Source organism: Cygnus olor, chromosome 4, assembly GCF_009769625.2.
Source record: "Cygnus olor isolate bCygOlo1 chromosome 4, bCygOlo1.pri.v2, whole genome shotgun sequence".
In the NCBI taxonomy this organism is placed as follows: Eukaryota; Metazoa; Chordata; class Aves; order Anseriformes; family Anatidae; genus Cygnus; species Cygnus olor.
The window spans coordinates 12,315,445-12,338,036 of record NC_049172.1 but is presented as its reverse complement, the minus strand read 5'-3'; the positions used below and the strand labels follow the sequence as shown (position 1 = coordinate 12,338,036).

At 45.1% G+C, this 22,592-nt stretch overlaps 1 protein-coding gene across 2 annotated transcripts; it reads right to left on the bottom strand.

Moving 5' to 3' along the window:
• Positions 1 to 2,425: 2,425 nt before the first annotated feature.
• Positions 2,426 to 17,782, bottom strand: REST (RE1 silencing transcription factor). 2 transcript variants are annotated; one of them, XM_040555177.1, is made up of 4 exons: positions 17,647 to 17,782; positions 15,716 to 16,626; positions 10,834 to 10,917; positions 2,426 to 7,774 (listed from the first exon to the last, which is right to left on the bottom strand). In XM_040555177.1, exons 2-4 carry the CDS (start codon positions 16,614 to 16,616, stop codon positions 6,072 to 6,074), a joined length of 2,688 nt encoding a protein of 895 aa, XP_040411111.1. In that variant the 5' UTR covers positions 16,617 to 16,626; positions 17,647 to 17,782; the 3' UTR covers positions 2,426 to 6,071. The 2 variants fall into 2 exon arrangements, with proteins under 2 accessions (XP_040411111.1, XP_040411110.1); XM_040555176.1 differs by lacking the exon at positions 17,647 to 17,782 and adding an exon at positions 17,104 to 17,137.
• Positions 17,783 to 22,592: the final 4,810 nt, after the last annotated feature.

Genomic DNA, 22,592 nt, shown 5'->3' with positions numbered 1-22,592 from the left:
GGTGAGGAAATCTTCAAAGTGCATTATCAGCAGGACAGCTCAGTTGTCTGGAGTACTGAAATAGATAAATACATAAATAAATAAATAAAAAGCAGCTATGTACCATGGCCAGGTACCTCCAACCCAGGAAAAAAAGCTGCTGCTTTTCATGGCAAGAGAAGAACAAAATGCCATGCAAACGTCACCTTGAGATTTTTGCTCACTGTTAATGCTCCCAAAATAGCCCGTAATGTGGAAGAGGTGCACTGGGCCGGGAGCCCGATGGACCAGAAGTTTCAAGCATCTGCTTCCTGATGGTTTATTTTCATGTGATTCACGACTTGTAATTACCTGTAAACTCTTCGCTGGCAACTGATTTCACAGACCTTGTAGCCAAACTGCCGGTGCTTGTCCAGCATCATTCAGGACAGAGACCGAGGTACCTTGTGGGCATTGACTTGCCCTCTCCATCCCCCTGGTAGCAGAGTTGTGCCTATGACGGTGGGCTCACAGCAGCCTGAAACACCAGAGTGCTCTTGACCAGCTGCTCAAGGATGACAATGAGTTGGTGATAATGTCACATTTCACAGAGACTGGGTGCCCTGGTGTGGCTGTGGCCAGAAATTTTAATTAGTCTGTGCCCCACCTTCCCAACCTAGCCCCACCGTGCAGCACTAAATCAAGAAAGGGGGACGGGAACCTCAAACCATCAGGGTTACTCTGGACAGCTCTGAGCAGGGCTTGAAATGCTTTTTGGAAGGAATAGAGCATAAAGGGGAGGAAAAAGTGTAAGCTGTTTATAAAAAACAGGTTCTCCAGCTCAGCCTTCTTTTCAGTTTTGCTCCATGACTGCAGGGCTCAGGCATGCTGAAAAAACAGTGCAAAGAGCAAGGCTGGATTGGGGGCAGGCAAACGTGCTGTGCTGCACGTGTGTTAGACAGGAGCATGTGCTATGCTGCCAGTATGTGTACAGTGCTGCAGATACGTGCTGCAAGTGCTATTTACATATGAAAACAACACAAAGAAACAAAAAAATACCAAGCCAAAATCATGAGCTTTGTATTTCATCGAGTTCACATGCTGCCTTGGTACCACACAGCCGTGCACTTCTGGTGCACAACTTAGCATAAAGCAGCAAGTTTTCAGCCTAGTAGGTGTTCCCCTGTTTTCTGCAGCAGTGCAAGAAGCTGGTTGAAGGATGACCTGACTATAGGTGTAAGGGAAAATTGTTTCTCACATTGGCAACCTACTTGTGTTATTTCTGAGATTTCACCCGATTTTGTCTCTTTCTGGAGGGAAACAAGCATGAGCTGGCTGTGTAAAGGGCAGGGCCTCCTCTATTGATCCTCTCTGAAATAATAATTAACTCACACAGCACAGGCGGAGGAGAGGCACAGAAGTACCCTTTCATCTCTATGCCACACTCTCAAGCCATCTCTCTTGCAGCTCATAATTAGGATTGGGTACCACGCCTGTTCCCTGTCCTAACACGCCCCCCCTTTATGATAACCTACACACGTTATCTACAAGACTTTAAGCAGAGCAAGCCAAAACGTGCCCCTTACCTGGTCCCAACCCCTCCATCCTGCACCCTCCAAGGCCATGTCCTGTAGCAGCAGTGCCCCCTGCTCTTTGGTGCTTCAGCATTACCTGAAACCCAAATTTTCATTGACAGACTGACCACCACCCTTGGGGGAATGAGAGAAATTGTATATAAGAAAACGATCAATCAGTAAACATAAACACTCACTTCTTGTGCTTTGTGGAGCACCCCAAATTGTTCAAAGCTTCAGCAACTGCATATAAAACTATCCCCACGATTTAATCAAGCATCATTTGCCTTGGTTCCCATGGCAAAGAAGAAGATGCCTACTACTAACGTACCAGGTAAGCATGGCCAAGCCTTGGAAGACAAGTTAGCATCAGAGATGCAGGATACATCGGGCTCCACAGCTCTCAAGACATTTTCAGTATCCCTATACAGCCAGTACCATAGCCATGGAGAAGACAGGTGACCTCATTTTTATAAATCTACTATGAATTCCCCAAATCATCAGAACCACACATCCTTTGGGAACGCAAGAAGAACTGCCACCAGCATTAAACCTGAAATTCAGATCTGCAACTTCCATCAAGCTGTACTTCTCACACAGGCCCAGCATTACGTTTGAACCAAGTCTGTATCTCTCACTTCGTGCCTAGCTTTAATTGGAGTAGGCAGAGAAATGAATACAACATGATTAAATGGAAAAAGAACATATTTCTGGAGCCACAGTCCCTTTCTGCAGTCAAGACTGCACATGCATGCACTTGGCAGCTATATACTGGCTCCCCACATCATTCTGTCCTGATGTCTTGAAGAGATGCAATGATGCTTGCATTGCTGCTGCCTTCAGTTAAAAACATCTCTGGTAGCTATTAATAAGTAGTAGATAGAAGCTGCAAGTTCCTTAATAAAGTTTATTTAATCATAACTATGCTTAGGAAAATACACTTGTAAGGGTTAATATAATGCAATTTAGTTTAACTTTACACTACATTTTGGACAAAAGACTTATACATGTCTTAAGTAAAAACAGGATGTATGATCTGGCTTGTTTTACATCTATTAAAAACGTAGAAAAGGCTGTCATGCACTACAGTAGAAAGAGCATGAAAAAAAATTACCTTTGGTTTAAGTCAGAGAATACAAGTATTGCACTGTAAAAGCATCAAACATGGTGCAACCAAACATCATAAACACATTTCCGTGCCAGCTTACAAAAGTTTGTTAGCTAGTATAATTTTAGAGGGAGGAAATATATGTACACGTAAAATAATTCCATAAGCTATTTGGATTCTGTTAATATTGTACGTATGCCACATATCTACAGAACTGCCATTCAAGAAAACTTGAATTTGGTTAATACTTTTCAGCTACATCTGTTGAATCTAAGTCTGTTGAAATTAATGACGCTACCACATCTTAACTGGCCTGTCAGTTGTCAAACCTTCTTTTTTTCAAGTAACGAAGTTTCAGCCTAGATCATCAAAATCCAAAAACATTGGATTATGAATGCAATCCACTTCTGGATCATTTCTTAGGGCAGTTACTTTGAGTGTATGGATCCACACAGGCAAAAACCCCACACACCGCGTTGCTCAGCCAAGGACTGGCAGTGTAGAGCTATCCTTGCGCTAATCCCTCCAACCATGAATTGGAACACTCGTGTAGGTTACTATTATCGAGACAAAAGAAATTGCTAGTATTGGTCAAACTGACACAGAATAATTTAAGAATATTGAAAAAGACAAAAGTCATTGTTTAAAAAGGAGATACAGCAATGTAAAACCACCACATGTGGTAGGTTACCTAATTCATACACTCCACATCAAATATTCAATATTAGACATTTCTAACATTTTAGATACACGTGACACAGTAAAATCTTTGCTGCTTTAATGTAACATACTCCCAAATCTTGGCCTTCACCAAGCAGATAATTCCAACACAGCTACGTACCAACAGTAGGTATTTCAGGACATTGCTGGTAAGGGTCTCAAACAGACTTTTCTTCTTAATATTTCAATATTAAGATTATCTTGTGGTAAAAACACTGCTTAACAGAAGCACCGTTGTTTTCAAAGAGTTCTTGGTAGATCAAGCATTAAAACCTTGACCACTTCCCAGAAATGTGCTGAAGAGTATCTCAAAAAACCACACTTTTTTTTTTAATCTCATAGAGAGAGATTTCAAGTCAGTCTACACCATATTTTCCTTTAAAAATTAAAAAAAAAAATATCAGGCCAGTCCATAAGTTTATCTGAACATAGCTGAAGTCCTTGAAGTCTCTCAGAAGACGGCAAATGCCAAAGGGGAGCTATAAAATCTCTACACAGTACTGGAATTCCCAGCATCTGTTCACATTGCTCACAAATGGTGGCAACATTATATATGACTGGGGAAAAAAAAAAATATCTAAGACTATCACAGCTGGTTGTCTAGGAAAACAATTCATCTAGGTTTATTTTCTTAATGTTTAACATAAATATAGTTGCAACATGATCTTTAGTTGACACTGATTGTCACAGCCAAGGTAAGGATTGAATGCTATCTAAGCAAACAAAATATCACTATACAGCTTGTTTCTGCCATGAGGGATGTCCTCCCTCTCAAATCTTTGGCCTCCTATTATACCAATCTCTCCCAAAAGGAGAAGCAACGTAGTATTGTTGTTCTCTATTCATTCAAGAGGGTTTGTTTGGAGAGGAAGCTGACATGGGGACAGGCAGAGAAAAACGGGGTATGTTCCAGAACATTTTAGGTCATAAAACTCACTAATACTGATTGACCTCTTCTCTCCAAACACCTGCCTCCAAATTTGCTTCTTTGGAGTTGACAAGAAGCTACCCCCAACTGCTCCGGCTGAAAAGGGAGCTACAGGTGGTGTTCTGCAGCACAGATGAGACGGGAGTGTTTTGCTCTTTCCCTGCTTATTTGGATTTTGTTCACACTTTACTGCTATAAGCAGCAGGCATGCAATCTCTTGCATGTTTGTGTGCGCCAGAAGAGAAATCTGCTTAGAATTAAAAACTCCTGCAGTGGTAGTTCTTGCATACAGACCTAAGATCACAATCTTACGTGTTTCTCTCTCTGCATGGAAGCAGGATGGTTTTATTAAACGCAACTTGAATGAATAAGGAGCAGGAATTCCTACAGTTTTTAATACCAGGTTTGTTGCTTACCAGTTATCTTTATTTGTGTTTTTTTGTTTGTTTGTTTGTTTTTGGTGAGACATTAGATTTTGATGAACCATACTTACATCAGTGCTACTTTTTTTTTTTTCATGTTCATGAAGTTTGACTGCTGTCCATTGTGGAAATTAAAACAGGAAAAAAAGATCAACTGGACTTTGCAGAACTTGCAGACATTTCCACTGAGAGCACGTATTGCCCTGTCTGGTGATCCCAAATTATAAATTAGAATTTATTCTTCTGTATATGTATTAAAAATATCAGAAGTGACATTTTTATGAAAAAAAATGTAAAATAGTGTTTTGAAACTGCATTGGTATCCTTTTGCTCAACAGCTATACAATTTTAAAGCTAGTCAAAAATATATAGCCAAACAGTTCATAATTTCATGCACAATTAGCAATACCCCACGAAAACAATAAAAATATGCAGTAAAGAGCATCACAAAAAAAACTGGCCCATGGTAAGCAACGAATCTGAATGTTTTGAAATAAAAATGGCTACACAAACAAAACCAAACATGCATATATAAAGTGTACATGTACTGCACAAGCGCTATTTCTAAAGGATTAAACTGCATAGGTAAAAACAAAAACAATGTGCAATATTTTAAGCCTTTAAAGCACAGAAAAAAAGCAGAAAATTAAAAATAACAAATTTACTTCCCCACAGCAGAGCCAAGTATGCATCATAGTTAATAAGACATTAATCAAGACAGGTTCTCCAATCAAAAGTTGGAAGGACTAACCCCAAATTTTGGCTCACTGTTCACACTTAGGGGATCTGAAATGTACACTCACAATTATAATTATCTTCAACAGTCATGTTCATCGCTAGCCAACTTTGATTTGTTTTTACAAAGTGCTCTTTTATGTAATAGAAGCTATCGCCCTGGTAGAAAAAACATAGTAGAGTAGTTTTTACCACTTCGAACGTCCAGACACATTACGAAGAACTAAAACAAAGGCAGAGGAGAGGGGAAAGAGATGAGTTGGCTGCTAGAACAAAAAGCAACTGTCAGTGGCTCTATAAACATCCAACTTGTGTATGAGTTGCTACAGTCTTGTTCCTAAAATTCTATTTATAAAATAACTGCATAAGCTAACAGACTAGAAGCAGACAGACTTTACAGGACACAGCCTCATACACCCTACCTGCCTTCTCTAACGAAGAGATCCAACAGTTAATGAGTTCATTACATAAAAAGTTGTCAAAAATATTTTCAACTGAAAAATAAATCCCAACGCAGACTCTAAAGCAAACCATGCTTAAAAAAAAATAAATCTACAGTATCTGTACATGAGCTATATAAGATCTTACAAAAGATACACATACCCCGAACCCACAGCTATTTATTTCTACTCCTGCCCTTTTGTCGCCTTCTCGAGATAATATACATTGACCAAGTGGCGATTGAGGTGCTTGCTGTATTCGCCCTCCTTTCTAAACGAGCGGTCACAAAAAATACACACATAGTTCTCCCTGACCACTGTGCTGTCTGCAGCTCCCTGTGATGCCTTTGGACTCGCTTCCTCTTGCACAGAGTGAGCGCCATTTAACCCCGAATCATCGCTTCCTTCTGATATGTTGTCACTGATGTCGCTGCCTTCGTGGCTGTGGATACCCTCATCCTCCTCCATTTCCTGAGATTCATTCCCTGCTGCGTTATCCGGAGATGGTAAGGCCAGCGCTACTTTAGGGCTCTGCATGCACCCTTCTGGGGGCGCAGGTGCTGGCACGGCATCTCCTGTTGGCTCTGTCGCCGGCAGGTGCGTCTTAGTCAGGTCCATCGGGTCTGGGTTACTCACAGTTTCTGCCACGCAGGCTTCCTCTGGCTCCTTCTCAGGCTCCAGATCTGGTAATGCATCCATGGGCTCATCCAACGTGTGTTCAGAAGACGCTTCCTGAGGAGATTCTTCAGAGCAAGCGTTTTCCTCTGATTCCACCTTCCTCTCCCCTTTTTCACAAACGGCGTCTTTGCTCTCCTCTGCTGCAGCAGGCATGTCTTGATCCTTCACCTCACCTTCTGCGTTTGCATCCTGCTCTGGCAGACAAAGCTGTCCTGGGTCTTGTGCGCAACCTCCTTTAGCACTGACGCTCTCCCCCTCGCGAGCATGACCACCATCATCATCTGATGATGATGCTGTGCCAGCAGGATCTTGCTCCTTCACCCGGTCACTGCTCAGACTGTCAGGCTTCACACACCCATCTTCTTCTCTAAGAGGACACTTGTCTGGCATCTCCTCTTCCTCGATCTTCTCCTGATCAGGTCTACCGCTTTTCCTACTGTGCTTGTTTTTCAGAGCTTTCTTTTTTTTGTTTTTCTTAAGGCAAGAATTTTGCCTTTTAGGCTCCTCCTCTGGTGCGTCATTTTTTTGAGCTTCCTGGTAGTCTTTGGGCTTAGTTTCCACTTTCTTTTTCTTTTTTGTTACTGCTGAGATGTCATTTGCAGGCTCTTGCTTTGAGGAATTTACTTCTGCCTCTGCCTTTCTTTTGATCTTCTTTGTTTTACATGGTTTCTCAGTATTTTTCTCAGTTTTAATATCCACCTCCTTGTTTTCTGAAGCTGATTTCCGACTTCTGGTTGTCACCTGGCCTGCAGAAACACTGGTTGCTGGCTTCTTTTCCTTTGCTAAATTCTCTTTTTTCTCCACTTTCACAGTTTTCTCCGTTTTCTTTGTGGCTGACTCCCCTTTTGTTTGCTCCTTCTCCGCCTTGTCATTAACGCTCTCAGAAAAGTCAGCTTCGCTCTTTTTAGTCCGTAGCTTCACCTTGGAGACATCCATGGTGATGTCTGAACAATCGGGATGCCTGGATTTGATGTGATACTGCAGGTTGCATTTTTTAGATGCCGCGTAGTCACAAACAGGACAGAGAAACTGGCGCGGGTTGACGTGGAGCTCAACATGCTTTTTGAAATTGCTGCGGTCGGCCGTTTTGTAGTCACAGTGTGGGCAAGTCAGAGGCTTCGGCCCATTGTGAACCTGCCGTGCATGTCGAGTTACTTCATGCTGGTTTGAGGCCACGTAGCTGCACTGATCACATTTGAATGGCTTCTCACCTAAGGAAGGAAGGGCGGAAGGGAACGATGATGATTATTAAGCACGGGGGTGGAAAGGAAATGGCATTGTGCTAATACAGGCACAGAGATACGAAACTCAAAAAGGAAAGAAAAATTATCCATGCGCCTTTAAAATTAAATACTATCAACATAGGAAATCCACAAGTCACAAACACATCCACAAGACACCAAAAACGATATACAAAAAAAAAAAAGAAAGAGAGGAGGGGCAAAGATTGGGAGGAAAGGGATCCACAACCAAACAAGCGGTAACAACGTCACGGGTTCTGGCTATGCATACATACCGGCAGAGATCTCTCTACAGTAATATTAGCAAATGGAATCCATACCCAACTGGTCCATTGAATGCATTGTAGAAAAACGGAAATGTAACATTTGATGAATAGCAGTTTCACACAAACGTTTCAAAAAGTCCAACTTTACACAGATTTAGCATACTTCATGCTTGCATTGAAAAAGAAGTAAGGGAAAATAAGCTAGCAAAAACCAACGCCTGTGAAAGAAACACCCTGCTTAGATGATCTTTGCCTCTGATAGTTCAGTTTGCTGGAGTTTATGTTTCAAACATGATGTGCTGGCTGCGGGTTACTCTTGGCAAGGCAATCCTAGGCATTCTAAAGCCATCGTGTTACTCCTGAAATCCGCATTTACATTTCTGAAATTACTCTTGCATAAGTGTTTTCGAAATGCTAGGTTTAGTGCACGCTGCTGCAGCCGAACTGGCTTTCCATTTACACATCAAAGCATGCAGGAAAAACACTTTCAGCACAATAAATCAATACAAAAATACTTTGAGAATATTTGTACGTATGCAAATTCAGCTGAGGAACTCGGGATGCTCTCGAGCTCTAAACCAGCATCTCAAAACTGACCTGCAGAACTAATGCACGCCACTTCGAAGGTACACTGAAAAGCCACTCCAGGCCCTTATGCCCATGGCACAATAGTATTTCTACCATCCCTCCAACCCGCTGCCCCAACACTGCCCCTACTCATGTTGCTCCTCTGAAGCCCCGTGACTCAGGAGACCAGAGCAGCCTGCAATTAACGTGAAGTCGCTGTGACTGCGGTGTCCGTTTGTGTGTTAGCCACACAGACTGTAACAGGTTGCACTGCCTCCCTGGCAAGAAGGGTTGGTGACACTTGTTGAGGAGTCTAGAACATTTCATTTCTGCCTGCAGCATCTCTTTATTATTTAATGAAGGATTAGTTTGATTCAGCCCATCTTCTTTCCTTCCTCTCACCTCTTTCTCGACTCCCAGTGACCTTTTCCACAAGCTTAACCTTGAGGTGCTTCATTGGTCATACTTCTGCCAAGGACGGACCTTATTCACCTACGCTTCATGCATCAGCTTCACGTTATATACAGTGAGGACAAGATAGACCCGCTCTTACATGCGTTTGAACAAGCTGTTCCAACCGCACAGAGTGCTCAGAAATGTTGAAAAGCCATATCCAACAGGGTAACGCACACATTATACACAGAAGGCTTGAATCTGTCACCTCTACCAAATCCGAAGTTCTCATTGTGCAAGTGGAAGTGACATGCTAAGGCGGCTAAGATAGCTACAGTAATGCAGCAGACTATAAAGCACTGTACTTCACTGCCTTACACTTGAAGATAGTTAGAATCAGCACTGGTTTGCCCTAGAAGTCCAGCCTATGAACTGCAAGAATCTGGAAGTTGCTCAGAAGTTGCCACAGAAACGCCTGGACAAGGGGGCAAGGCAAGATGGGCAATAGAAGTTATGACGGCTGTTAATAAAAAACCCTGAGAGCAATGTCCTATGTGCAATCCCATTTCTGTCAGCACTTCTCATGCCCTCCTTCCCAGAGCTTCAACTCAATGACCAAGGGCAAATCCCACTCCTCGTCCCCTTTGGATTTCAGACTTTTTTGCACAGACAAGGGGAGAAGAGGATGCTCAGGAAATAGTTTCCAGGCTCAGTAAGTTTTGACCAAACCATTTGCAAATCCACATTTAGCCCAGAGGTTCAGTTTAAAAATGTGGGTTTTTGTTTGTTTGTTTGTTTGTTTTGTTTTGTTTTTGTTTCTGAAAGGATGTTTCAACTGAAAAATTCTCAAACCAAAATACTGGCACGTCATTTTTAAGCTGGCTATTTTCGGTGGGTCCAAACCCCCATCCCACAACAGTTAAAAATGCCTTCTGGTGTCAACTATCGAAATCGAAACAACCACTGTTCACCAGGCTTTTACTACTGTTTGCTAGGAATAGGAATTCGTCTAGGTTTGGTCAATTCAGATTTTAGCAAACCAAAAGCATCTACCTCAGCTATCCTAAGAGGGTCACTAAGTACACCTGTGCTCGCGTTTAGCATGACTACGGAGTAAGAGCTCAGAAAAAAATGCTGCTATTTTATTCAAAAAACAGAACAAAACAAAAAGATTCACAAGAGAGCAGGAGATAGTTTTTAACACCACAGCTTTGTGATCAATGATGGGAAATAAATGCTAGTGAAAATTGCTAATTCTGCCCTGTAGTGCCACAAGACTGAATCATCATTTGTAAAAAACTCCTGAGTTTGCTCATTTCTCCCCTGTGCCAGAAGTAGGCACTGTTTTGAATCTTTTTGTAATACTAAGCAAAAACTAAGGGTTTCCTCGGAGCTCCTCGATGCGATGAGATCACAGACATCACAGGGGAGATTCTCAGCTATTCACACCTTTCCCAGCTTCACTGATTTGAACTGAGTTATTGCAGCAGACAGAAGGCAAGAATTTGTTCCTACATCATTACAATGTTGTATTTACTACTAGACTAACTAAGACTACTATGGCAGTCCTATGAACCTCAGAATGCATCTTGGATAGTGAAGGGAAAGAAAAAAAATATGTTCCCCCATTATCACTTTTATTAATGGCAGTATTTTTTTAGCAGGTAAGGACAGCCTTCTCTGTTAAAACCAGTAGCTAAAGCTCAGGCCATACTGGATGAGATGACCGCCTCATCTCATCCAGAACCACCCCCTTTTCCTGAGCCATGCTGCTGCTGCTGCCACCGCCACCCCCTTACCAACCTGAGTGGGTGCGCATGTGCCTGGTTAAATGGGTCTTCTGAGAGCTGGAGTAGGGACACATAGCGCATTGATAGGGCCGCTCTCCTGCGAAAACAAAACAGAAGAAAACAAAAACACCAGAGATTAATCACTGAAACACAGCTGATTCCCGTACTTGGTTCCCAAACCATATATGCCAGGCTGTCACAGAACCCCCAGTTGCATTTCAAGACACATTATCTCTCAGAAAAGGGTCACGGCGAGAAGCATGTGCCTGAGCTGAGCCAGCAGATGTGTCATGCCTTATGAATGAGGGACGGTAATGACGGGACAGAATATTAGAGAGGGACACCCTGCTGTGGTCAGGCAGTAACCCCAGGCAAAAGGTGATAGGGACGGCCACCTTGAGGAAATCATAAGCCACCAGAGCTGATTTTTCTACAGTATTTTCTGTCATCAGTCCAAAGACACACAGAAGATATAGACCCTGTAAAAAGCCAGGTACATTTTTGCTTCCTCTAACACCTTACCTGAAACCTCCATGTTTAATGTGGATTAAGGGTGGAGAGAAACTACCCCCACATCTCAGAACTGCATTTTCCAGAATGCAAGTGCAAGAGACTGGGACATAACGACAATCTTTTATTGGCAAAGTGAAATTGTCTGGAACGTGGACAAGCACAATGCCTTGCTCAGCGAAACTATGCTGCTAGCACAGCAGCAGCACTTTGAAGACTCAAATTCCTCCACCTGCAGTTTTTGTTTCTGGAGAACTAATGGAAACTAGCCTGCCATAAATTAGGTCTCCACAAGAGAGTTAGCTTGTGTAACTACCAGTACACTTGAAAAATCCTTTTCAAGTGAAGACAAGCCCAAAATAAAGGCTGACAGTTTTAGAAATAACATCCATTAGGCAGGTCCAGATAAGTCCTAATTTTTTATTTTTATTTTTTGCCTCAAACTGCTAGCACATTCAAGAGATTTAGGCTGCTTTGTCTCCACTACAAGTTGTGAAAACAACTTTTTATTTTAGAGGAGATACGCCTAACAGGGGACGGCAGTAATGGTGGGAAGGGAAAAGGATATTCTCAGTTGTAATATTACTCAAGGCATACTCAGCATTACACCACAGCAGTTTGCTACATCAATCAAAGCATACAGCCAATGTCCTCCCCAAACCACTGAGATCCAGACATCAGCAAAAATCCTGTGCACAGCCTATGCGTTCGCTTTCAGAGCGTAGTTTTATCTGTAGCAGCAAAGACCTCCATCTGCTAGTATAGGCCGTGAGGCTCCGCTGCTGGTCTTTGCTGAATTAGCAGTAGGAGCAGTCTTTGTAATGCAGACAAATCCCCCCCCCCTTCCTTCCTCCCATTAAATCATTTGGATTATCACTCGTTTGTATCAGCAACTTAAACACAAATTCACCCCAACAATCATAGCCTCCTGCACCACGCAACCTCTTCCCCCCCCCCAAGATTTCCAGTTAAGACAAGGTTAAGTCATGTACAAGAGACGGGTAGGGCTTTTGTCATACAGAAATGGTTGTGGCTTTCAATGAGTCTTTATGCCTGGCTAGGTCACAAGGGCTGTTTTATAAAGTGCTATTCGCCAAATATTGTGATTTTACAAGCTCATTATATGCAAACAAGCCACCAAAAAACTCTCTACGAGACACTCAGAGAATAAACCCCGACCTGGCAAAAGCTGAAGCAGACACTCAGCTCTATGCAAATGAACAGGCAGAATGATGTCAGTGAACAAGTTCAAGATCACCTCCTTACTAAAGCTTTTCTTCCTGTGCTACTAAAAGCTCTGCTTGAAACAAAATTGCTTCCATCAAACTTCCAATCCAGTGTGGCAAACAAGAGAGATCTCCTATGGCAAACAAAATAAAAATACAGCAGTTCAAAGCTAGGCACCAAACACTGGGACTGCCTGAAGAAGGCACCTTTTTTATATAGCCCTGTAAATGACTTTCGGTTAAGTTTCCTAGAAATCGTTTCTGGTAAGTAAAATAGAAAAATAAAATAAAATAAAGCAAAATAAAATAAAATAAAATAAAATAAAATAAAATAAAACTAAACTAAACTAAACTACTGCATTCTGTCTTGCACTTAATACAGTTCCAGGATCAGTAGTAGGAAGTAGCTGAGGGGGGTAAATCAAGTCCAAACTTGCTCTAATATATCTAATGAGCACAAATGAGTCTAGGTGGCTCTGTCCCTGACACACACAGGCCTTTCTACCCCATCAGCAGAGGAAGGGATGGCCTTGAGTATCTCCAGACACCAGGCTCTTCCAGGTGTAGCTTTCCCAGCAGACAAGATTATGACCTCCTGCGGGATGCTTAAACCACCCTCTGCCCAAGGTCCCCCCTGTTTGTCAGCAGCCTATCCCACAGCTTTTAGTTTTTAGTCCAGGACGGATTCACACACACCCGCTTTTCCACAGAGATGCGAGCACAAGGCACGCAGATAACATCCACCTGCTTTCCTGAGGTCCCCAGACACAGAATAGATGCTTCCTCCGCCATGCACTGCCCTAGCTTGCAGCCCCCTTCCCTCCTCTGGCATTTGCGTGTGTCCTCATTAAGTCAATTCAGTTCACTACCCAGCAGAAAATAAACTTGGGGATGAAGAGAGGGATATTTTACTGACATTTTGGTAAGCTGAATCTATGAAAACAATGCACATTTACAAAGGAATCCACTTACTTGAAAGATTTTTAGTCAGGTGAGAACCGGCAGAAAGATCTGCATGTGCCAGCTTTTAAGTAAGAGCTAGCAAAGAGAGTAGCTACCAGAGTGAACTAAAAAGTGCTGAAACCATAATTATTCATTTTCAGCTTAATTAAAACAATGAAAGGACATGACAAACCAAACCAAAAAAAAAAAACAAAAAACTTTTTTAAAGGAGAAAAGGGGGATTGGACAATATTCTACATAGTTTAACTTGCCTTTTTCTTTTTTTTTTTAAATACAGCTCACCAGTAATGAAAACACAGCAGCACTTGTCTGCTGAAAACTCTCAACTTCAGGGAACTCTGCCTGCAGCTTTGGGAAATTAGGATTGTATTGAATAGTTTCCGTCACTGATTTTCTTAAGACTGCAGTTCTCAGAGCTTGCAGAAAGTTTCTCAGCTCTACAGTTGCTGCTATCACCCTCTACTGCCTTCTCCAACTGCAGTGATAAAACAAGGTGCTTCCTCAACAAGCACGCGTTCAGGGTTACTTCCCCTAAAACTCAATGAGGGCTTTCAGAGATCGGAGTGGGAACCTGGTGTCACACAAACACAAGCAGGGATGAATTTGAAGTCGAGACATATGTAGAACAGGCACCACAGCATGAGCTCACAGTTGGCAGTGAATTCCTGGGATGATTTATTTAGTTTTCTCCTACATTTTGTCATTTTCACCTGGTCTCTTTCCTGTTATCTCCCACAATACATATAATGAAAACACACTGGAGGACAAAAGGTACCATTTTCCTAACACCTCCTAAAATAACCTTTGTTTACTTGTTTAGGAAAAAATATCTAGACAAGACTGATCTCCTCTAAACAACAGCACACAGCTATTGTTAAGAGAATAGTATTAACATATCAAAAATCAAAAGAGACCCCCCCAGACCCTTTGTCAAAGCAGACACTAAGGCATGCTCGTGAACCCAAACCGCTCCACAGTGCTTCACCACACTTCGGCTCAGGCCCAGCTCCAAGGTCTCAAGTGTGCAGCCCTCCCCTTCCAGACAGCTGCAGAAAACTAAGCAGAAGCCTCGAAACCACTCATGTCAGCAGTGCGAAATGTAACTTCAAAGAAGCAATTCGACAGCGTTTTTGTTCACCTCCAGTAAAGGGAACCGAGTCAGGACATCACACAAGAAGCTAGTTAGCGAGTCTGCTCTCCGACAACCTGCAAGTAAAGTATGAATGGCCCCTCCCCACCCACAAAAGGCATCAGGAGGCAAAGCGATTGTACCTCGCTGCCCTAAGAAGAGGATGTGGCTGCAACATCCCCTCTCAGACTTGAGCCTTTAGTCAGAAAGGAGTCTCAAGTTTGGCTGCACTTCAGCACTTCCCATGTCAGGGGCTGCGGAGGCTCTCTGATACAAAGCAAGGTATTTCCTAATCAGCTGCAGCCCCAGCTCACACAGACAGCTGCACGACTGAAGGCCCTCTGAATCCATTTGGTATAAATCAGAGCAGAAAGGGGCCTCATACTTTTCCTGGAGATTACAAACTGACATTAGGAGAAGACATGAAAACAAGCCAAAGTCTCGCTTGAGGGTTCCCTGTAGGCCAACATTAGTATGCATCTACTTTTGGCTACTGCAGTGATGCAGATCTTAGAAAAAAGTAAGGGCCATTAAGGGAAATTTATTGCCTATGAACACTACTCAACATTTACTATGACTTTGTAGATAGGAGAGAGCACTTTCACACGTGTGCATCATCTTTCTTCTAGTTACAACTTAGTCAAGTTTCAGCTTGGTCTCAAGCCACAATTTTCAAAACCACCTATGTGATTTAGGCATCTTTGGTCAACCTGCTTGTTTTCTTCTCACAAAACATCAGGACTTTGCAGACCCTGGCAATCATCACACGCACACTTTGCCATGCCCTCTTCAAAAAAGCTGTTTACAATTAATAAAAAGGATGCTCTTTGTCTCCCTTTGGGCCCCTGACATTGAGAGATCTCAGGGCCTTCTTAAAATTGCAGACTGGAGCTCAAACCAAACCCCCATCTCACAGGCTACAACCTGGTAGCACCAAGTACAACAAGAGAGCACAGAGTCTTATGAGGGTGGAACAAACTCTGCAAAGAGAAGAATCATGGTTTGCATCATCCGTTCAGTTTCACAGTACTTACCAAGCTTACATCAAAAAAAGATCAAAGACTTACCTGTGTGAGTTCTAATATGTTGAATATAGTTGTTTTTCCTGTCTGAAAAATAGGAGCACTGCGAGCAGGTATACACTTTCCTAGGAAAGTGATTTCTTAGGTGTTTCTTCCAGTGATATTCACTGACAGTAGTATAAGTGCATATGGTACACTTGTAGACTCTCTCATTTTCTCCTGCTTTGTTGTGGTGCTTCAGGTGAGCCAGATAGTGATCATATCTGTTAGTGTTATAGCCACAACGATCACAACGGATCGGGCCCTTGGAGAAATCCACCTCTTCTGTGGTGCAAGAATCAGACTCCTTGACCTGGGCTTGCTTTTCTGCATTTTCTTCCACGAAGAACTTCTTAGCACTGTGAACCCTGATATGATGCACAAATTCTTCTTCAGACTCTGCCTCGTACTGGCAAGGCTTACAACGAAATGGCTTGCTCTTTAAGCTCTTACACTTGTCCTCTGTGCTTTCTGGAGTACCTGGTGCTTCCAACGGGGCCTCTTTGTCCACACTAGGAGTCTCAGGAGCAGGGCAAGCAACTGGACCTTCGTTTTCCACACTAGGCACTTCAAGAGAGCTTAGTTCCACACCTTCAGGTGCCTCACGGTCACTCTCTGCAGTCTGGGTATCTTCCATACCCTCTCCATCGCTATCTGAGAAGTTGCTGTCCCCCACCGTCGTCAGCTCTGCCATCTGCCTCTCTTCCCCCACCAGGTAATCGCAGCAGTTGCCGTTCACTTCTCCTGTCAAGGCCACATTCGCCAGCATAATAAGCTGAGGAGCTGCCAGCTCGGCTTTCGAGAGGTCGTGTAAGTCGTACATGTCGTTAGACAACGCCATGCCGATGTTAGCACTGCCGGGAAACAGACTGCTCCCACCGGACTGTCCCAGCACCTGAGTTGCCATAGCAGCAGTTCTGTGGGAAGAGAGAAAAGGCACACCTGTAGGCACCCGGCCTGCGAGAAGGCCTCGTGCTGTCCGGGCAGCACTTCAGCTAACGCCGGAAAGTGACACCGGAAAGTTAAGGCGGAGGAAAACCAAACAAAGCGGCCCACGAAGGCCTCGAAGGAGCTCCCTCCGCTCCCTCCCAGGAGCTCGAAACCGAGGAGCCCACGGCGGGGAGGGGCCGCCGGCGGCAGGCTCCCACCTCCCCGGCCCCGCGGGGCCCACACACGGCTCGGGGCGGCCGAGAGCCCCCGGGCCGGGCCGTGCCCGCCATGTCGGACACCCCCGGTGGGTGCCGGTCCCAACCCCCCCCCCGCCCGGCCCGAAGCACATCCGCCCCGGGAGGCAGCCGGGGGAGCCGTGCCCCCGCCGCAGCCCTCCCCCCCGTCCCTCCCTCCCTCCCTCCTTCCCTCCCAGCCAGGCATGCGGCCATTTTCTGCCTGCCCACACAAAGCGGCCCTCCCCGCGCCGATCGCCGCCGCCGCCGCCGCCGGGGGAGGGGGGGGGGGGGGGCCTCGCCGGGCACGGCCGCCCCCACCGGGCCGGGAGGCGAGGCGAGGGCTCCGCTTCCTCCTCCCCCCCCCCCGCGGCGGCCCGGCTGGGCTCCGCCGGGGCTGCCGCCGGGGAGCCGGGGCGAGCGGCTCGGCTCCGGCAAGGTCACCGCGGCCGATCGCAGCCGGTGCCCGGTGCGGCGAGAGGGCGAGCGGCGCCGCCGGGGCCTCCGCCCGGGGGCCCGCGGCCTGGGGCGGCGGCACTGCCTTCCGCCGCCGGGCCCCGGCGAGCGCCCCCGCGGCCGGCGCGGCGCAGGCGGCAGCCGCGGCTCCTTAGCCGTGGTGCTGATCCCCCCGCGGCCCGGCCGGGCCCGGCCGCCCCCGCCCGCCGATCAGCCCTGGACAGCGCCTCTCGGCTGTCCCGGCTCGGCTCGGCCCGGCTCGGCTCGCTCCCTCCCCACCCCCCGGGCCCGGGCGCTGCCGGTCCCCGCCGCACTCACCGGCGGCTCGAGGCCGCCCGGCCGCGGGGCTGCTGCGGGGCGCGGCGCGGAGCCGAGCGGGCGCTGCTGGCGGCGGCGGGAGGCGCCGCGCATTCCAGCACACAGCGCGCAGCGGCGGCGCCGCCCCGCCCCGCCCCGGCACGGCTCGGCACGGCACGGCGCGGCTCGGCTGGGCTCGGCACGGCTCGGGGGCGGCGCGGAGCCGCTGAGGTGGCTCGGGGGGGATCGGTGCTTTGCGGGCCTGGCGGGCAGAAAGGCCAAGGGGCTGCTGGGGGGTGGTAAAAGGAGCGAGGCCAGCAGGTCGAGGGAGGTGGTCCTCCCACTCTGCTCTGCCCTGGTCAGGCCTCACCTGGAGTGCTGTGTCCGGTTCTGGGCTCCCCGGTACGAAAAGACAGGCATCTCCTGGAGGGAGTCCAAGCAGGGGGCCACAAAGATGATACGGGGCCTGGAGCACCTTCCCTGTGAGGAAGGGCTGAGAGACCTGGGTCTGTTCAGCCTGGAGAAGACTGAGAGGGGAACTTAGCAATGTTTACAAACATCTTTTCAACCTCTTTTCAGCGGTTTGTGGGAACAGGACAAGGGGCAATGGCCACAAAATGGAGCCCAGGAAGTTCCGCAGCAACATGCGAAAGAACTTCTTCACGGTGAGGGTGACGGAGCGCTGGAACAGGCTGCCCAGGGAGTTTGTGGAGTCTCCTTCTCTGGATATCTTCAAGGCCCACATGGACACCTACCTGGGCAGCCTGCTCTAGGGAACCTGCTTTGGCAGGGGGGTTGGACCCGATGATCTTTCGAGGTCCCTTCCAACCCCTACAGTTCTGTGATTTTTTAAAACCTGGTCAAAAACCCGTTCGACAGGACAGGTCTTTACAACACAGAGTGCAGGAACAGCAGCTCATCTTGTCTGTATTGATGATGAATTTTGATACTAAATGAGCAGACATCGTACAAACCCAAACTCTTCTTAATGTTCCCTTCTTGTCTCAGGCAGTTACCCGGCTCTTATACATTTATACCTGAAAAGTCACCTTGGGCCTGAAATGGTTCAGATCGAACTGATCTGTAAATCTCAAATCTTTAAGCAGTAGAGTACTTAATGAGCAAACGTCACCGGGAGGCTACAAAAACCCTCTTCTTTTTCATCGCACCAACTTCTACGCATGGTTTGCTGCACCACTGCACGTTGAGCATAAAAAAGAGGGCAGAGTCCCCAGATGGCAGAAACTAGTAGAAACCCCTCAGGAAATGTCAAAAGCAAATGTCAGTTTTCCTAGATACAAAAATCATTGGAGAAGTCAAACTATGCCAGGACTCGCCGAAGAAGCATAAAGCTTTGTCGGGCATTTAAATAAGGTATCTAAAGAGCATCCCTGATCCATTCAGTTTTAGTCTTTATCCCAAGAGGAATTTCAGCTCAGCTGAGCCCAGTCGGCGCTGATACTCCCAGACCGCTTCACGCATGCCAAGCTGTGGAAAATTATTAAGCGTCTCCCACTGGTGGCTAAGGGATTTTGCACGCCGCTTGTTTCAATGCATTTTCTTTCGCTGGGTTTTGAAAACTGCTTTTTTTTCTAACCCTCGTCAGTAGATGGTATGATTGAACCAGTCCACTGAACGCTTTAAAGTAGGGTTGGAAGAGTTCAGCTTCAAAGCAACTGTACGGTGTTTAATTTAATCTCCTCTCAGCAGAATCTGGCAGTGCAACCTGATCCGGGCAGCCAGACATCATCCCCCCCCTTGTCTCCATCCCTTCCAGGGGCACTTCCAGCAGGCAGAAAGGTCTGCTTGTTCGGCCCTGTTTCACTGAAGTCACAGGGGCTTTGTACAGGTGCAGGGGAAAGCTGCGAGTACCAGGCAGCGGGGTCCAGACCACTGCTTGTTAACTCTTTGAGGGAAGACACGTGCTTATATCTCTTTTCAGAATCCAAGTCCACGTTAAGTACGTAAAAATAAAAATATTTATACAAATATGTAGGTTTTAGGACTCATTCTGAAAGTGTGATGAATACAGTTACAGATGGCGAGTGATAAAAAAACTCCCCCTTCTCTAAACAGACATTTGCAGTGTACGCAGAACATGCATTTCCACCCTCCTTGCTGATATACATGCAGCATGCATGCAATGCTACATTTCAGTTTAAAGCATGACTGTGTCAGGCATGAGCCAGCTCTCTGGATCTTTTTTTCAGTGTCTGATGAAAAGTTGTGAGGAAAATATAAAAATAGGATCTTTTATCACTTTTCTTTCTTTCTTTTCTTTCTTTTCTTTTCTTTTCTTTTCTTTTCTTTTCTTTTCTTTTCTTTTCTTTTCTTTTCTTTTCTTTTCTTTTCTTTTCTTTTTTCTTGCTTTTCCTTCCTTCCTCCCTCCCTCCCTTCCTTCCTTCTTTTCATTTTCTTTCTTTCTTTCTCTCTCTCTCTCTCCCCTCCTCCCTCCTTCCCTCCCTCCCTCCCTCCCTTCCTTCCTACAGTTGTTCTCTGGCAGTTACAGAAATGCCAACCATGCCTGCAAATCTTCCCAAATGGCCCTAGTTCTACTTACGTATTTCTGGTTCCTAAGGGCAAACTCATCTGAGCAACCCCTGCAACTACCTGACTGTCATTTTCTTCATCCAAAAGAGGAAGTCTGTAATGCAGTAAATGTTACGGATTTGTGGTTGTGATGGATGCTCTAAAATCTTAACCTTAGGTCCTTTGTAAATGCATCACACTTGAAACCTCCAAGTGTATTTCTCTTGTTTAACTGCTCTCAGAATAGTTTCTCCTGCTTTTAAGAGGAATGGTTGGGTGACAGGTATCTGATCTCCACTTTAGACAGAGAAACCTGAGCAAATAGTAGGACAGATTTACAACAAAACTTTGCCCTTCCAAAAGGCATTGATGTGACTGGCTCAGACTACTTAGCTCCCAAAAAATATAGCCCAACTTTTTGTCCAGCTTTCATAAGATACAGCTGTTCTCTACCCCTGTTCCCAGAGAACTTGCCTTATTTGCACATAGTACTTCGGTCAATGCTCTCCTTATTCCCAGACCAACACAAAAGATTTGTTCCCCAGTGAAAAGCTCCTTTGAGCTCTGAGTATTGCCCCTAAGTCAAGTCCGAGCCATTCACAAGCCCCCTTAACTCTAGTGGCTGCCCCATCAGATTTATAGATTAAAACTCAAGTTACACAGCTCACTAGCTGCTCCAGCAGTCAAGTGCTGTTAGTTCTCCAGCGCTTTCCAAAATCCCCACATGTGCACCCCAAGAAATCTTAGCGGCACACGGAAGTGGCTACAGCAAGTATTTTGTGGTTGGGATGCTTTCAGGCAGCTTGAATGTAGATAATTCTGCAGTGAATATGTACCCTGAAAGAAATGAGCCACATCAAATATTGTAATGTCTGCAGAAAAATCCAATAGTAAATAAAAACTTCTGCCAAAACAAGAAACTTTAAGATGGATTATTTCCATTCTGGATGAGCAGGGGAGCAGGAAGCTGGAGCTGGGTTTGTAATAGAAAACATACTTCAATATTAGCATCCATTATAAAAATAAAGGCACTGCATTTGTAACGGTTAAAGAATTTACTTGAGGTTCCTACAAAAACTTTGCTTCTTTGTGGATAATTTCAGAACTGGTACTGATGACACAGGTTCACTCCACGGAAGGGGTTTTTTGCACTGCTTTCCTTTTTTTTTTTTTTTTTTTAATGACCAGCTCCCTTAGGCTTCTCTTAAAACACCACTATTAATATTATCTTAATAGTATTTTAGTGTTCACTTGCACAAAGATCTCTTCATCTTATTAGAAACCAGTCTGACCAGACTTCTCAACCTTTATAATCTGCAAGTACACTGATCTGTTCTAGCTTCACCAGCGATTTAGCTCCTACTGAACTTCCAACAGTATATTCAGAGCATCACAACATATACAAAATCCGCAGTAATGTGTTCTGATAGGACTCTCTTTCATGGTCAATGGAGAAAAACCACTGCCACTCCATTTGCTTTGCTGTGCTTCATTTGCTACTCATATCACATCTTGTATGTGAAGGTCATAACGAGCCAAAATTTCAAGCCCTACGCAGCATCACTTGTGTTACAGAAATTCTGGCTTTAATCAGTTTGAAAAAGCTTTTTCTACAACTTTCAGAATATGCTGGTGTCATGGTGATAGTAATCTAATAAATCATTGTTTTCAAATAGTGAACTTTAAAACAAAATTCAGTGACTGCCCTTTATGTCTTTTGACTTCCAGACATCTGAAATAAAATGGCTGTTAAAAGAAAAAATGAGAATAAAACAAAGAGGTAGTTACACTTTAACTCCGTGTACTTTTCAAAGTAGCCTAAACCAGCTGTGTAGCCAGCACTGGCAGTCATGCTCTCCAGCTCATAGCCGCCTTTATGGAATCTCCTCCCTTGCTCCAACATGAAGGTTTCTCCATCCGTGTGGCAAACAGGATCAGGAAAAGAGAACATTAAAAATACCGTCCCCAAAAGCTCCTCCTTTGTCAGCAGTGTGAGTTTATCCCACCTCGAAGGGCTGGTTGAACATGCCACTTTAGCTCTTAGGACCTACACGCTCTTTTAAACAATGCAGTGGCAGTTTGTGTTAAAACTAGTTTACAAATTGGTATCCAGACCTTAGCTACTCTTTACTAGCTCTTTCAGAAAAGCCCACAGAACTGACTGCATTTCGCTGCCCTCCTGGACAGCGGTGGGTACTGTGAAGAGGAAAATTTATTAATTTCAGTGAAGCCATAATTTCATAGAGTATGAAATACCACGCTCAGATAAGACAAAGTCTCTTCAGATAAGCCTTTACTGAAAGTCACTTTCCTACTCACATGGCAACACACTTCTGTCCAAGCAATTAGGTTTAAGATATCTACATATTTTTGCATAGCACTTTTAAAACCTCCTTTGGCTACTACAGTGAGCCCATTACCAGCTGCTGTGGCTGTGA

Bases quoted from the DNA above. Each gene is read 5' to 3' on its own strand.
- REST (XM_040555177.1), bottom strand. From the start codon at position 16,616: ATGGCAACTCAGGTGCTGGGACAGTCCGGTGGGAGCAGTCTGTTTCCC. The intron at 10,918-15,715 runs GTAAGTCTTTGA...TTGTTTTCGCAG, and splicing joins ACATATTAGAACTCACACAG to GAGAGCGGCCCTATCAATGC. The intron at 7,775-10,833 runs GTTGGTAAGGGG...TTCCTTCCTTAG, and splicing joins GCACATGCGCACCCACTCAG to GTGAGAAGCCATTCAAATGT.